The 12,488-nt window shown below is 55.1% G+C and overlaps 4 protein-coding genes across 4 annotated transcripts; 3 read left to right on the top strand and 1 right to left on the bottom strand.

Moving 5' to 3' along the window:
- Positions 1-987: 987 nt before the first annotated feature.
- Positions 988-2,096, top strand: DICSQDRAFT_174622 (uncharacterized protein; the record flags this gene model as incomplete). Its single annotated transcript, XM_007370472.1, has 9 exons — positions 988-1,053; positions 1,110-1,155; positions 1,210-1,308; positions 1,362-1,406; positions 1,463-1,510; positions 1,562-1,588; positions 1,647-1,687; positions 1,764-1,789; positions 1,895-2,096. 9 exons carry the CDS (start codon positions 988-990, stop codon positions 2,094-2,096), a joined length of 600 nt encoding a protein of 199 aa, XP_007370534.1.
- Positions 2,097-3,101: 1,005 nt separating this feature from the next.
- Positions 3,102-5,398, bottom strand: DICSQDRAFT_70887 (catalase; the record flags this gene model as incomplete). Its single annotated transcript, XM_007370471.1, has 11 exons — positions 3,102-3,320; positions 3,381-3,587; positions 3,663-3,732; positions 3,786-3,964; positions 4,013-4,282; positions 4,339-4,540; positions 4,598-4,673; positions 4,723-4,786; positions 4,844-4,939; positions 5,000-5,135; positions 5,196-5,398. 11 exons carry the CDS (start codon positions 5,396-5,398, stop codon positions 3,102-3,104), a joined length of 1,722 nt encoding a protein of 573 aa, XP_007370533.1.
- Positions 5,399-7,699: 2,301 nt separating this feature from the next.
- Positions 7,700-8,794, top strand: DICSQDRAFT_70891 (uncharacterized protein; the record flags this gene model as incomplete). Its single annotated transcript, XM_007370470.1, has 4 exons — positions 7,700-7,948; positions 8,000-8,194; positions 8,236-8,426; positions 8,479-8,794. 4 exons carry the CDS (start codon positions 7,700-7,702, stop codon positions 8,792-8,794), a joined length of 951 nt encoding a protein of 316 aa, XP_007370532.1.
- A 1,418-nt stretch (positions 8,795-10,212) lies between these two features.
- Positions 10,213-10,692, top strand: DICSQDRAFT_141012 (uncharacterized protein). Its single transcript, XM_007370469.1, has one exon. It carries the CDS (start codon positions 10,320-10,322, stop codon positions 10,548-10,550), a length of 231 nt encoding a protein of 76 aa, XP_007370531.1. The 5' UTR covers positions 10,213-10,319; the 3' UTR covers positions 10,551-10,692.
- Positions 10,693-12,488: the final 1,796 nt, after the last annotated feature.

The raw sequence follows: 12,488 nt of genomic DNA, 5'->3' as shown, positions 1-12,488 counted from the left end.
GTCGCGTACTATGCCTTTTTTCCAAACACCCCATGATATCTAAAATACAGGAGTTATATGATCAGAATCTCACGCCCCAGGTCACTTGTCTCCGCTTCGTTCTACGCTCATGGGAGGATAAGAGGCTCATCTGCCGTGTAGGGACTTCTGAGAAAGTCCAGCGCCCTAACAACCCCGCCTCAGTCTCCGCTTCGTGTGGAATTATGGACACGAACGACTTCATCCTCGCCCAAACCAACAGTGCAATAGGTGACCCCTCTCTTGTCAGAATGGTCCAAGTGAGTCATTCCATCTTCGACATATTGAGATACAGCGTGATATTGAATATATCTTCCTAGAACACAAAAGGTGATCATATCATCAACTCCCCTCGCATCTGCTGACCCGTGTATAGTTTCCTCGTTAACCTTTGTGGTGCGCATTCCAGCTTTACGTCTGTTCGAGGATGTGTTAGAACCAGTGCAGTTGTTCGAGATCTTCGCTACGTTCCCAGACGAAGTAGGTCTCAAACTACTCCGAGAACGACTCCTATTTGACCATGTAAACATTAGATCACATTCATATGGCCTACCAGGCTAAGCACCATGAAAGTTGTCTTTCTGATCAACAAGTACTCTCCACTCTTCGACACGACCTTGGCGATCGTTCGTGAGATATATACTCAGGTACCTTTGCAAGGGATGTAAGTTAACGTACTCCAAGTGGATCTAGGGACACAGACCGCGGAGGTACGCCTTGGCTCGGTTCATAGCCTTTTCTTGTCAAGTGGACATTAACGAATTCCTCCTTCAAGGCCTGCAAGCAAAGATTTCAAATACTATCCTGTAGGTGTCGCGAAACAGATGTCTAGTGTTTTTACTACTGATGTGTCACTCAGATTCCTATGTGGTCGGCACGCTGTTTTCCGAATGTCTGTCTTAGCCTGTCATACAATCAAGGACGCAAAAAATGCTGACGTGCCAATCAGTCATATTGATGGCAAGAACGATGGCGCTATGGGAGTTCAACAGATATGTTGTGACCATGCTCGTCGGCGCCGCCGCAATGATGCTCGTAAGTCATCCTTGCGATAGCGGTGAAAGCGCTATACTGATTTTACCGCATGTCAGCCGTTCTCGTTATATGTGGTCAGTCAGGTCGTCTCTTCGGCTATTCGTGAGTTCCCCGTTCGAAACGCTCGATTGCCATCTCCTAACAGCCGGGCCGCAGAGTTTCCGGATTCGATTGTGCACGTACTCGGCTGTGTGCCGTGCGTCCAGGACCAGGACGCCTGGCCCGCGTACGCGTGCTTGATCTGCGCCGAGACAGGTGAATGCAAATTTTGGGACTTGATCATCTTCAATTTACTACGTCAATTCCAGGGATTATCGTCATTACACTTCTCAAAAGGAACTCAGCAGTCGTCGGTATGGTGCTTTTCTGACGTTCGCTTCCTATCTGATTCACAGGCCCTATAACCTAGTCGATGGCATATCAAAAGGCGCGGTCTTCCATACCATGTATCGTGACGGTGGGTGCACAGTATGCTCCATCCGAACGGCCACCTCATGCCGGATGACAGGCACAGCTTTCTTTGCCATCGTCCTCGGTATGCTCCACGAGCTATGCACCTTCCTCCAATACTCATGCGATGCTCATCTGCTAAGCTCTGTCCATTCTCAATTTGCTTGTTATGCTTCTCGCGCCGGTCAGTCTTGCATGCAATCTGACGCCCTGAATGCTCGGAACGGCATTGATAATATGCTTCCCCCCATTCTACATAGCAAGAGCTCTCTTCCTTCATGCAGATGTCAGTGCCCTTCTATTCTCCTCATCTCCGGTGCTCCGCCAGCCGTCTTCCGAAGGCACGTTGCACGGTGGCACCGCTCGCACTGACGCCCATCGACCTTTCTAGGCCTCTCCGGGTCGTCCATAGTGCGCTGTGCACTCGCGTGCTGCTCAATCTTCGCAAGGCCGCCGCCCGGTCCTCTGAACAAACACTGGACGACTACGCCGATCGACAGACGACGCTCGCATTTGACCATGCGTTCACGGGTCAATCCGGTGATACCCGTGATTATGAACTGGAGGATCTTGGGTACTACTACGACTCGTGAGAAGGGTTGAGCTCGCAACCCTCGTTTCTTGTACATCAACCGTTACGTATGTCTATCACCAGGACACGACGAAGGCCGCCGTTACTCATTGCTCGTTCACATGAAGGTGCTATACTTGACCAGCCTCCTGTCATCTCGTCGCTCTGTCTTGTCAGTCATTATTACTTATGAAGACCACAAACTAGATTCCACCCTCTCAACACAGCACCGCTGCTGGATAAGAGCTGGCACATGCGAGGGAACTCGTCTGCTGTCCCTAGCCGTGACTCCTGGTCTAGCTTGGTTCGCTGCGGTAGCCGATGGTTATGTTGTGCATGCCTCATAACATAACTATTGGTGCAAACAAGCCGTACTGTGGAATGGGCAGTCGCTCTGAGTTCATTTTAAGCAATTCAAGCCCCAGGTTTAGGCATGTACCTGATAATTTTCGAGCAGTTTCGCTGAATTTGTGCCCCGATCGTTCAGACCAAACGTACCTGCACGATAAAACTCGGACGTGTACCACTATATGCAGCCCCTTGAATTGTTAGTGGCTCTCCATAAGAAAGTACCTCAAGTACCTCCACATGTCTACATAGCACCCTGTCGGCAACATGCATATCAATATGGATTATCGACGTCGTGCTGCTGCAATATTTCCGGTGAGTCGCCAGTAGTACTTAGCTGACGGAGATGATATGCAGGTGCTCAGAATTGCTGCGACCCTGCCATACGAGGTGCGACAGCTTGATCTATATGCCCTGCAGACTCTCGGGGGACTCGATACGATGAAGCTAGTACATTGCTATCCTATGGCCAGCGCTCTGCGGCGCCGGCCCATGATAGCCATATACATTTTTGCTCATTGCGAACAGCGCAATCGTTGTCCAGCGAACGTATGCAGTATCATCGGATATTCGATTCGTCTATCTGATACAACCGTCTGCGTTTGGAACAAATGATTCTTTACTATTCGTACATACGCACTTGGACCACCGCTGTTGTGTAGTGGTAGTAGGAGAGGATTTAGGCGATCGTCATCGCACGCACGGGCATGCCCATGAAGGTCTTGCCTTGGTCCGAGACAAACTGGGGGTTCTTGTGAACCATATGCGCCATAGGAGCACCGGCCTCGATGTCCTTGAAGCTATACCCTTCGTGCTCCGGCAGGAGGTCGTAAATGGCTTCGGCATACTCGCGCATGATGGCGCACTGCTGTATAAGGTAGTTCTTCTGGACGATCGGCTCGGCGTGCTACAAGCAATATTAGCCATTAACGTCACAGACATTATATTCAGTACTGACTTTGAGCAAGCGAGCAGTGTTGCGATGCAGGTTCTCTCGCTCCTCCACAGAAAGGACTCGATTGTACAGCTCGCGCACTTGGTCGTACTCGGAGGGCTTGCCCTCGTGGAAATAGTGGCCAATCCTAGACACGACGTGATTCGCGACTTGCATTGGCGTCTCAGCTGCGCTAGGTAGGAAGCCTGGGGTGCCGCCGGTCGTAGGTTTCTGATTGTGATAACTGTTGGGGAACTGCGGCAGTAGATGAGTAGATGATCACAGGATACACACAGATATACCTACGTAGTACGGCTTTCCACCAGTGTTCCCGTCGATACGCATGGTGCCGTTGTAGTTGTCGGGAGAGTGGAATCTACGAGTAGAGTGAGTACGAGGCATACACAATAGAGTAACGAACAGACGCACTTGGCCATGAAAGGGCAATTGACGGGGATCTGGTGAATATTGGCGCTTCCTAGGCGGTGGTACTGAGCGTCACGGTAAAAGAACATGCGCCACTGAAGGAGCGGATCGGGGGAGGCCTCGATACCCGGCACGAGAGAACCAGGCGAGAAGGCGGCTTGTTCAACATCCCTGAAGTAGTCCTACCCAAGGTCAGATTTATCTTGTGCCTGCTCGATGAAGTTTCATACCTCTGGGTTACGGTTCAAGACAAGCTCCCCGACCTCCTGCATAGGGAACTGACTGCGAGGCCAAATTTTTGTCGGGTCGAACGGGTCGAAGTTGATACTAGCGATCTGCTCGGGTTGCATAACTTGAACCATCATAGTCCAGCGTGCATCACCGCCTTTCTCGATATGCTCGAATAGATCGCGCTTAGAATAGTCGGGATCCTCTCCACAAACACGGGTGGCCTCATCATGGGACCACTGCTTAACACCTTGCTTGGATATCCAGTGATACTGGAACGAAAGGTCATCAAAGGATACAGCTTTTCCGGGTATGAGGGTAGATATACCTTCACAAAGACATAGCTACCCTCTTTGTTGACCCATCGGAACGTGTGGACACCGTAACCGCTCATGAATCGCCAGCCGACAGGGGTGGCGTGATCAGATAATAACATCAACCCAGCGTGCTGGGACTCAGGGACGTTGGCCAGGTAGTCGAACCACGCATTGTAGTCCAGTAAGAAGCTCTTGGGGTGGCGCTGCTGAGATCTTGACAAAGTGCCGTCAGAGACCGCCTTGAACGCATAACCACAACGGGTGTAGTACCTGATGTTATCCGGCCCCATGAATGGATCCCGGACGAAGAAGACAGGGAAATTGAGCCCAACGAGGTCATAGTTTCCTGAGCTATGGTGTGAGCAATGACATGCTAGATATGGATCATGAATCACCTTCTTCAGTATAGAATTTGGTCGCGAACCCACGAGGGTTCCTCGCGCTGTCCGGGAACTCACGCTACCGCCACGCGGATCAACACGTATATGAGGATCTTACGGTCACGTCGACACATACCCCATAGGTGACGGTGGAGAAGCGAGAGTACACTGGCGTCCTCTTACCAGGCTGCAGAAACGCGGCCTTGGTCAGGTGGGACACGTCTTGGTTTACCTATTGTCCGGATTGTCGGTACGTTAGACACAGGTGCTCCCGAGCAATTGCTGCACATACTTGGAAGTAACCAAGCGCCGAGCTGCCGCAAGGATGAACGATGCGCTCCGTAATCTTCATGCGGTCGAACGCTTGCTGTTTTTCGAGAAGTAGGGCGTCGCCCTGGTAGGGAATGCCGCCGATGTTCAGCGAATGGCTGGCATATATGCACCTGGTCAGCGCATACAACGACCTTGAGAGGACCGGAGACAGCTACCAGGGATCGGGGATGGGTTGGCCAAAGTTGCCGGTGTAGATCGGGCTGTCGTCCTTAGCGTGAGGTTCCTGGGTGACCCCGGTGATGCGCGCGGCGGTCTTGGCGGGCCCGTCGTTCATGCCAGAGAAAAACTGCATGCGCTGGTTCACGCGCGGGTCGATGCCGGGAATCTGGGCAAGAGTGTCTTGGATGAAGGAGGCCATGGTGCACCGTACGGACTATGTGACAGACGTCGTCGCTGAAGAGGGGGTGGATGTGGGTCGGGGGAAAGAGCAACGGCGGATTTATATGTTCAATGCGGACGACCGTAACGTCATCCCGAGAGTCATGTCGGTCTCTTGAACGTCATTGCAAGGCGTCGTATCGCAGGATAGAATTGTGATGGCAGTGTGAAGGGTGAGAAGCAACGCAAGCTTGAAGCTCTTTCGGGGACCGACGCCTGTCAATCTCTGCGCGATGACCAGCTTACCTGCCGATATGGCAGACAACATAGCAAATCCACGAAACAAGCTGATCCTTTCGTTGAACTCCGGGCTCATGCGTGCGCCCATTCACGCCGAGCGTCCAGTGCGCCTTCAACTCGGTGAGCGACCGCGAGAGTAAACGGTACTACATGGGAAAGCATGGCATTCCTTCGGCATAGCATAAACTAACGCTGCAGTGGTCGGACAAGGTTTTCTGCAGTGCTGTGGCCCATCGTGAGTCTTAACACATTGTCGAAATCAAAGGCTGCGGCTAAACGCACCGTAGAGGAAGTAGTAGGACCATACGCACACCGAGCGCCGGTCAGCCTCGGGTAACCCTCGACGCAGGAGCCCGTTACCAGCAAGCTCTACGTTCCCATCCGCTGCTCGACACATTTGTATCCCACCGAGAGCTGTGTCTCACTCAACTGACGAACGTGCTACGACTCGGACTTCCAGCTCCCCCCTGGCCCTCATGCGGAAAATTCGCGGCGTTCTTCGGAGGAAAACAGCATGGCCTAGGGTGGAAGCCCGAAAGGTCTCGTCTGGCATATGACTTGAACATTACAAGACCGCGCGGCCTGAGCGCCATGGGATGGTACCTATAGTTAGCAAGACACGGAGAGTGCGGATGCCGAAAGGCCATCGAGAAGCAGTAGAGTAATATGAGGGCTTCATTGGCCCAAGAATAACCCACACCTTCGCTGAAGGAACTGGAGGAAGGGAACGTAGTGCCAGATGGGAGACAGTAGGCGAATATGTGGAAATTCAATATATTGCTGTGCGAACAAACACCATACATACTAGCGGTTGCGTGACAAGAATCAGGCTCCAGGCGTGGGGTTCGCTACGCCCGCAAAGTCCCAAGGTAGGCCATAGGGTGACAGGGCAAAGATTGACGAGGACAACTGTGGCAATATCAAAGGCTTCGGAGGACCAGAGGAGGACGAGAAGAGCAAGAGTTACTGAGCGCCATGGCACTTGCAGCCGTCGTGTTGCCAGAGCGGAGCAAGCAGAGTGCGAACGTTGGTGGTGGCGTTGCAACTAGATGGGCGCGCCATCTCGCACGATTGTCTCTGTCGCCATTCGTCACCAATATGGGCCATGCCTCTGCGAATCTTGGACTCCTGACAGGTGGATGGGCCCTCCACGTGTGGAATGTAATCTGGGGACGTAACGACATCCGGAGGCAGGAGCAGGTCATGAGAAGCGCAACAGAATGGTGGAAGGCGAGCCAAAGGAGCGGATAAAAGCTAAAAACGTAGAGGCAGGGCGCATGAGGGAGCGAAGCACGCCGAGCACGCACGTCCCATGACGCAGACACATCGCAATAGAGCGCAAGAGCCGGAACACGGCGTGACTCTGGTAGGCGACGGTACTAGTACCGTCTAGCGATACATAGGGTACTCACGAAATTCTCCCTGCCAGCACACCGCCCACCGCCTGCCCCCTTCCTTCCCAGGACTACTCTCCAAAGGTTTGACGATTGACTGACGATGCTAACAATGTTGAGGCGACAGGACAGCAAAGATTCCGCAGGCTCGGGGCAACGGAGGCCCTCTTGGACTGGCGCGCTGGGCGCTAGACTGGGGAAAAAGGCTCACGCCCCCGACGACGGCCAGTCCATCGCCTCGAACGACACGGACGCGACAGCAGTGGATGACGACGAGAGCATTGGCTCGCTGCAGAAGTCGTATCGGGGGAAGGTAGTGGGAGGAAAGATAGAGGGTGAGTAGCCTCGTTTCCAGATGTTGGGCCCTTGGGGGAGCGCGAGATAAGGAGATAAGCCGTGCCCGCGCTCGCCCACGCCGGTATCGGCCTCCTGGGCCATTTTCTTATCGCGCGGCGTCGGACACGGCTGCATACACCTCTTCTGAAGTGACATGCCGGATCGGGCCTTCGTGTCTGCAGACGTTTTCCTTGGACAGTGGCGCAGGTGTGGGCTGTCCCTGGCCCATGTCATGCGCGCCTAATATATTGACCTGACTCCCTCCTCTCATCCTCCTCTCCCTCTCCCCCTCCATTCTCACCTCCCTGGCCATGGCAGAAACAGACGGTCAGCCCTCCACCCCCACAGAGCGTCGCTCCGTCTCGCGCGGTCGAGAAGCATTCGTGCGTCCCATTCATGACTCGCGAGATTCGCTCCCTAACTCGTCCCTCTACCAGTCGTCCGGCCGCGGCGGCGTTGGCAACATTCGTAGACCATCTACCGACCCTGCAAGTCCTCCTCCGCCGAGCGAACCTCTATCCCCCGTGCGCGGACGCGAAACACATGTAGACCCCGAGCGCGTGAGTATACTAAGTTTTCGCGTGCAGACATCCAGGCTCACAGGAGCGTAGCTCAAATCCACCGGTCGCGGTGGCATGGGCAACATCCGCTCAGGGTCGCAAGCACGCAATGCCTCCGTAGTCCCCGAGAACCATCCCCAGACTGCATCCCTTGTAAGTGACCAAGCGGCTAGTGTCGCCGAATACGAGCGCAGCGTGGTCGAGCGGAATGAAGACCTCATGAACGCCCGCGCGGTACGCATATACGTCACCTCTTGTGCGTGTCGACACTCATACCCCACCTTCAGCGTTCCTCCGGACGCGGTGGCCTCGGAAACATCACAGGAGGCTCCAAGTCTCGCTCTCGCTCTCGCGTTCCCGTGACGTCCACTGGACGTGGGGGTGCAGGCAACCTGCAGTCGGGTGTGCAGCTAGACTCTGAGTTGCTCGCCCAGATGGACGACGAAGAGCGTTTGAGGTACCTCCACGAAGAGGGGATGTACGTACTTCATTCTTTCATCCTCCTTCTGCGTGCTCATCTCCTCCCCTAGACACTCCACCGGTCGCGGCGGACGCGCAAATATCACAGCTATGCACAGCCCACCCCTGGAGCCGGCCTCCCCTCACCCCCACGAATACGAGACAACGGGCCGCGGCGGCGCAGGCAACATCGTCCGCTCGAGGTCGGCTTCCCGCGATCCCTCCCAGAGTCGCAGCCGCAGCACGTCCAGAACACCCTCGAAGGATCGCGGTAGCAGCCTCGCCCGCATCCTCAACAAGGTCGGCATTCACCCTCCCAAGGACGGCGAAGACCCCGAGCACATGCGACCCGTGACCGAGCTCACGGAGCCCCGTGTGCACGAATAACTCCTTGCGAGGCGTGCAGGCTCGGCATCACAGCGCAAGCGCGTCTTCCTTGTCCCCATCAGGAACAAGGCGAGCAAGATGCGCCACCGCCCGTCAATCGTCGTCTCGACTGCCAACTTGCATGCCTCCTCGTCCTCCAGCGTCGACAACAGCTCTATGTCCATCCTTGATTCCCCCGCCTCTGCGCTTGAATTTGTAACACCGATCTCATCTACTCATTCCACTAATTCATCCATCTCGACCATCTCTCTTCCGCCTCCCGTCTCTTCATCATCGTCTTCGGCTGCAGTCACGGACCCGTCCTGCGACTGCTACAATTGCCAGATAGCGAGGCAGTCCGCGTCGGAGAACCTGTCCTCCCCCGACTCCCCTCCATCAACGCCGACGCAGTCATCCCCCTCGTCGTCACCGCCACGCCGTTCGAACCGTAACTCCGTCTTCCTCTTTGTCCCCGCACCCGATCCCTGGTCCTACAAATCCGCTAAATCCAGAACGCTGCAGCGAGCAGCGCAGCGCTCAGCTCAAACACTCCCTACCGTCGACGAGAACATGGAATCAGAGTATGTATCTTTCTTTGACTTTTCATAGCCCTGACCCCCCTTCTATTTCTCTTTTTATCTGTTCTTTATTTGCCGTCGTCAGCTCGTTCCTACACGCGAGCGCCATCTTCCCTCCGTCTCCATCTCTACCCCCATCTATGCTGATGAATCTGGTTTCCGGTCCCGCCTTTCGGGTCTGGATTGTTGTATTGCTCTGATTTTCGGACTGTTGCTACCCCATTGTGCTATTCCCCACGTCTATCTGCGCTCCACAGTTATGCTCTCTCACATCCCATCCGTTCCCTCGGTATCATCCATCATCTCCCATCTACTGCTTTGATAGAGGGCGCCCACGCCCACGCCCACGCACAGGCGACTTGTCGTCGTGTGTCAATCATGTAAACTGTTCCCTCGGGCACCTGTCGTGTACTACCATCGCACGAGGACGGATTGACGTCTCCTTCGCTCCTTATCGGATCCCCTCTAGATTTACACTCGCTGCCTCACTTCCCCGGTCGACCGGAGGAATCGGCTCGGGCTTCTTCGCGTGCGCTCCGTTGTGCTCGACCTCGTTGGGCTCACAGCCCGTCTGAGGCGGGGCAGCAGTGTTCGTGGAGGGCTCGGTCGGTCCTTCTGGAAAGCCAAGCACATCCCTTCATCTAGACATACCGCACTAGAGTTGCCCCATGTGACGTGACACGCCCCACACAGACATGATACAGTACGATACAGCACTCTGGACAGACGTCCATTCGTCGAACTCTCAGTCCACCTTCCCCACACGACGTCCCACCCTCCTGTCCTGTGCCCACACTAGGATACCCGGATTACTGTGCTATCGCCGTACCGTGCTCGCCCCTTCCACACTCGTTTCGCCTTCCCTTTTCTCAGCCTATAGCAGCAGCCACGTCTCAAACCTAGAAGTTGGGGCTCTCGACACGCACCGCGCCACTGCGTGCAGTCCCCTCTCGGACCCTGCGCGCTTCATGCACGGCGTCTTGGTCAACTTCTTCGCCCGGTCGACCAAACGCGTGCGGGTCCTTGTACCGCCTCTCTCCTTGTCAGCTGCCCCGGTCCCTCGCCATCCCCGCTTCCTGTCTCCCAACACCGGCTTCTGCCGCGCGGTCGAGTGCGAGGGACAGGGAGATGCGAGTCTTTCCGGGAACGGGTATCACCTGCCACGTCGACCTCACTCCCGGAGTCCCCTTTGGGCATGATCTGGCCTGCCTCGACGAGCAGGAGATGTGGCAGACGGTTCCTCTTGGACTTTTGAAGGGAGGGGCCGGCTGCCAAACTCTCTTCTCCATCTTCTCTGCCCGCTTTGTTTCTGCTTCGACCAATTCTTATCTGCAATTCGCGCTTTACGTTTGGCTTCTCCTACTCCGTGACACGTACGCTGACCTCGTGTGTATCTCTTCCGCAGGCCCACATACCGTTACGGTCGTGCTCGGACGTCGAGGCTACCCCGACAAGCTCAAGCTCACCGAGCTCCCCGCCGTGCCATCTGCAGACTGACGTACGGCGACGCCTGCGGATCCCGTACTCGAGATGCTTCTCCACTCGACGCCGATCACGCCGGGGCAATTCGCGCAACGGCGAACCGTATGTCTCGGTGCTGCTCGCATCCGCCGACCAGATGTACCTGTGCACTTGCCCTGGACACACGGAACCAGGCGGCGGCGGATTGACACAGGGCAGAGAAGGCGATTGACGCTAGGACAGAGAAGGCGGCGGCGGACAGATGGGCGCGCGGCGGAGACCGGCGACCGGTCATGACATGGACCCCGGCCTTCGCAGGTGTTCGTGCCTTGACCACTCGAAACACAGACGTGCAACCGGAGGACTCGAGGTCAGACGGGGGAGCCAAAAAAAACACGAAACGAACTGTACGAAAGAACAGAAAAGCAGAAGCGAAGGAACTGACGAACTCACTACTCTCGGACGCGAATACGAATGTATCCATATGCGAACACTACCACCATCTTGTACTTACCTATCATAGCCTGCGCAGAGGCTCGGAATCTCAATATCGACGCTGGGGGGACGGGAGGCGCGTTCGCGCGAACGGTGCCCAGCCCCCTCGTATATGTAACGCACCCTGGTGTCGTGTGTGTGTTCCCCACTTATCTGGGGCCGAAGCCCGGCTTCTGGTAGGTAACGTGTAAACGAAGACGTGTTCGCAGCAGAAGGACCTTCCTGACTTGCTATCACCGTGGCCGACAGCAGAAGGGCGAGGCCGATCAATTGCTAGCGGTGGGAACGCCCGGGGGCACTATGCACACTGATAAGCCCGCGCTTCCTTCCCAAACCTGTGCGGACGCGGGGAAGGGAAGCTTCCTCTCGAGTCGCATCAGACTTCGGCATGCATTTGGTGACAGGCTTGCGTCCTGGTTGGCTGATCGCAAGAAGTACGAATGCCGCTCATTTTAGAGAATATGATGAAAGGTTCTAGCTTTGTAGCGTTCTGTGGTCGGCGCATGATTGGCGTTGTGGGGACGCAGGGAAAGCAGGGAGGCCACAAAGGTCCGTGTGCATGTGCTCACAAGAGAGGGCTCCCACTGGTGGACGGGACAGAGCCTGTTGCGGTTAGGAAGGTTCAGGAGCAGGGGGATAAGGGGCAGAGCTATACCGCATGCGGTGGGGAAGAAGGCACGCGACTCAAACTCGCATACGCATACTAGCATGACCCCAGAAGCTACGACCCATAACGTATTTCATGGATATCTCCCTCCCTTCCTCTCCAATACATTTCAGACTTCGCACACTTCACTTGCATCCTGGACAGTACATATGGGTGAAATATGAAGAAAATCGGTGGAGGTTTGCATTGAGCATCGCGGAATTACACGTCTGACCCCAGAAGCTACGGAAAAGCGCCCATAGATTGTCATGGATGGTCACAATGCCGAAGACTGCCGATTCAAACACCGCTGTTATCAGTCGTTTGATAGCGAAGTTGGCCGGGGCAACATTGTCGAAGCGCTCAGATTGAAAGTCAGCTTTATCTCGGTCAGTGGCTGAATGTCACGCTCGAGAGACCTCTTCCTATCTTTCGAATACTGCAACCCGGAACCCTTCGGAGACTGAACAAGAAAGTTTATTGAGAATGTTCAGAACACTTTGCGAAGTTACAGAAAGATCGGCGCTGCAGATCT

Source organism: Dichomitus squalens, assembly GCF_000275845.1.
Source record: "Dichomitus squalens LYAD-421 SS1 unplaced genomic scaffold DICSQscaffold_68, whole genome shotgun sequence".
Lineage (NCBI taxonomy): Eukaryota > Fungi > Basidiomycota > Agaricomycetes > Polyporales > Polyporaceae > Dichomitus > Dichomitus squalens.
The sequence above is the reverse complement of the archived record's forward strand: the minus strand, read 5'-3'. Positions and strand labels throughout refer to the sequence as shown.

What these genes read in the sequence shown, in the direction of transcription:
- DICSQDRAFT_141012 (XM_007370469.1), top strand. Translation starts at nt 10,320, where the DNA reads ATGCACGGCGTCTTGGTCAACTTCTTCGCCCGGTCGACCAAACGCGTG.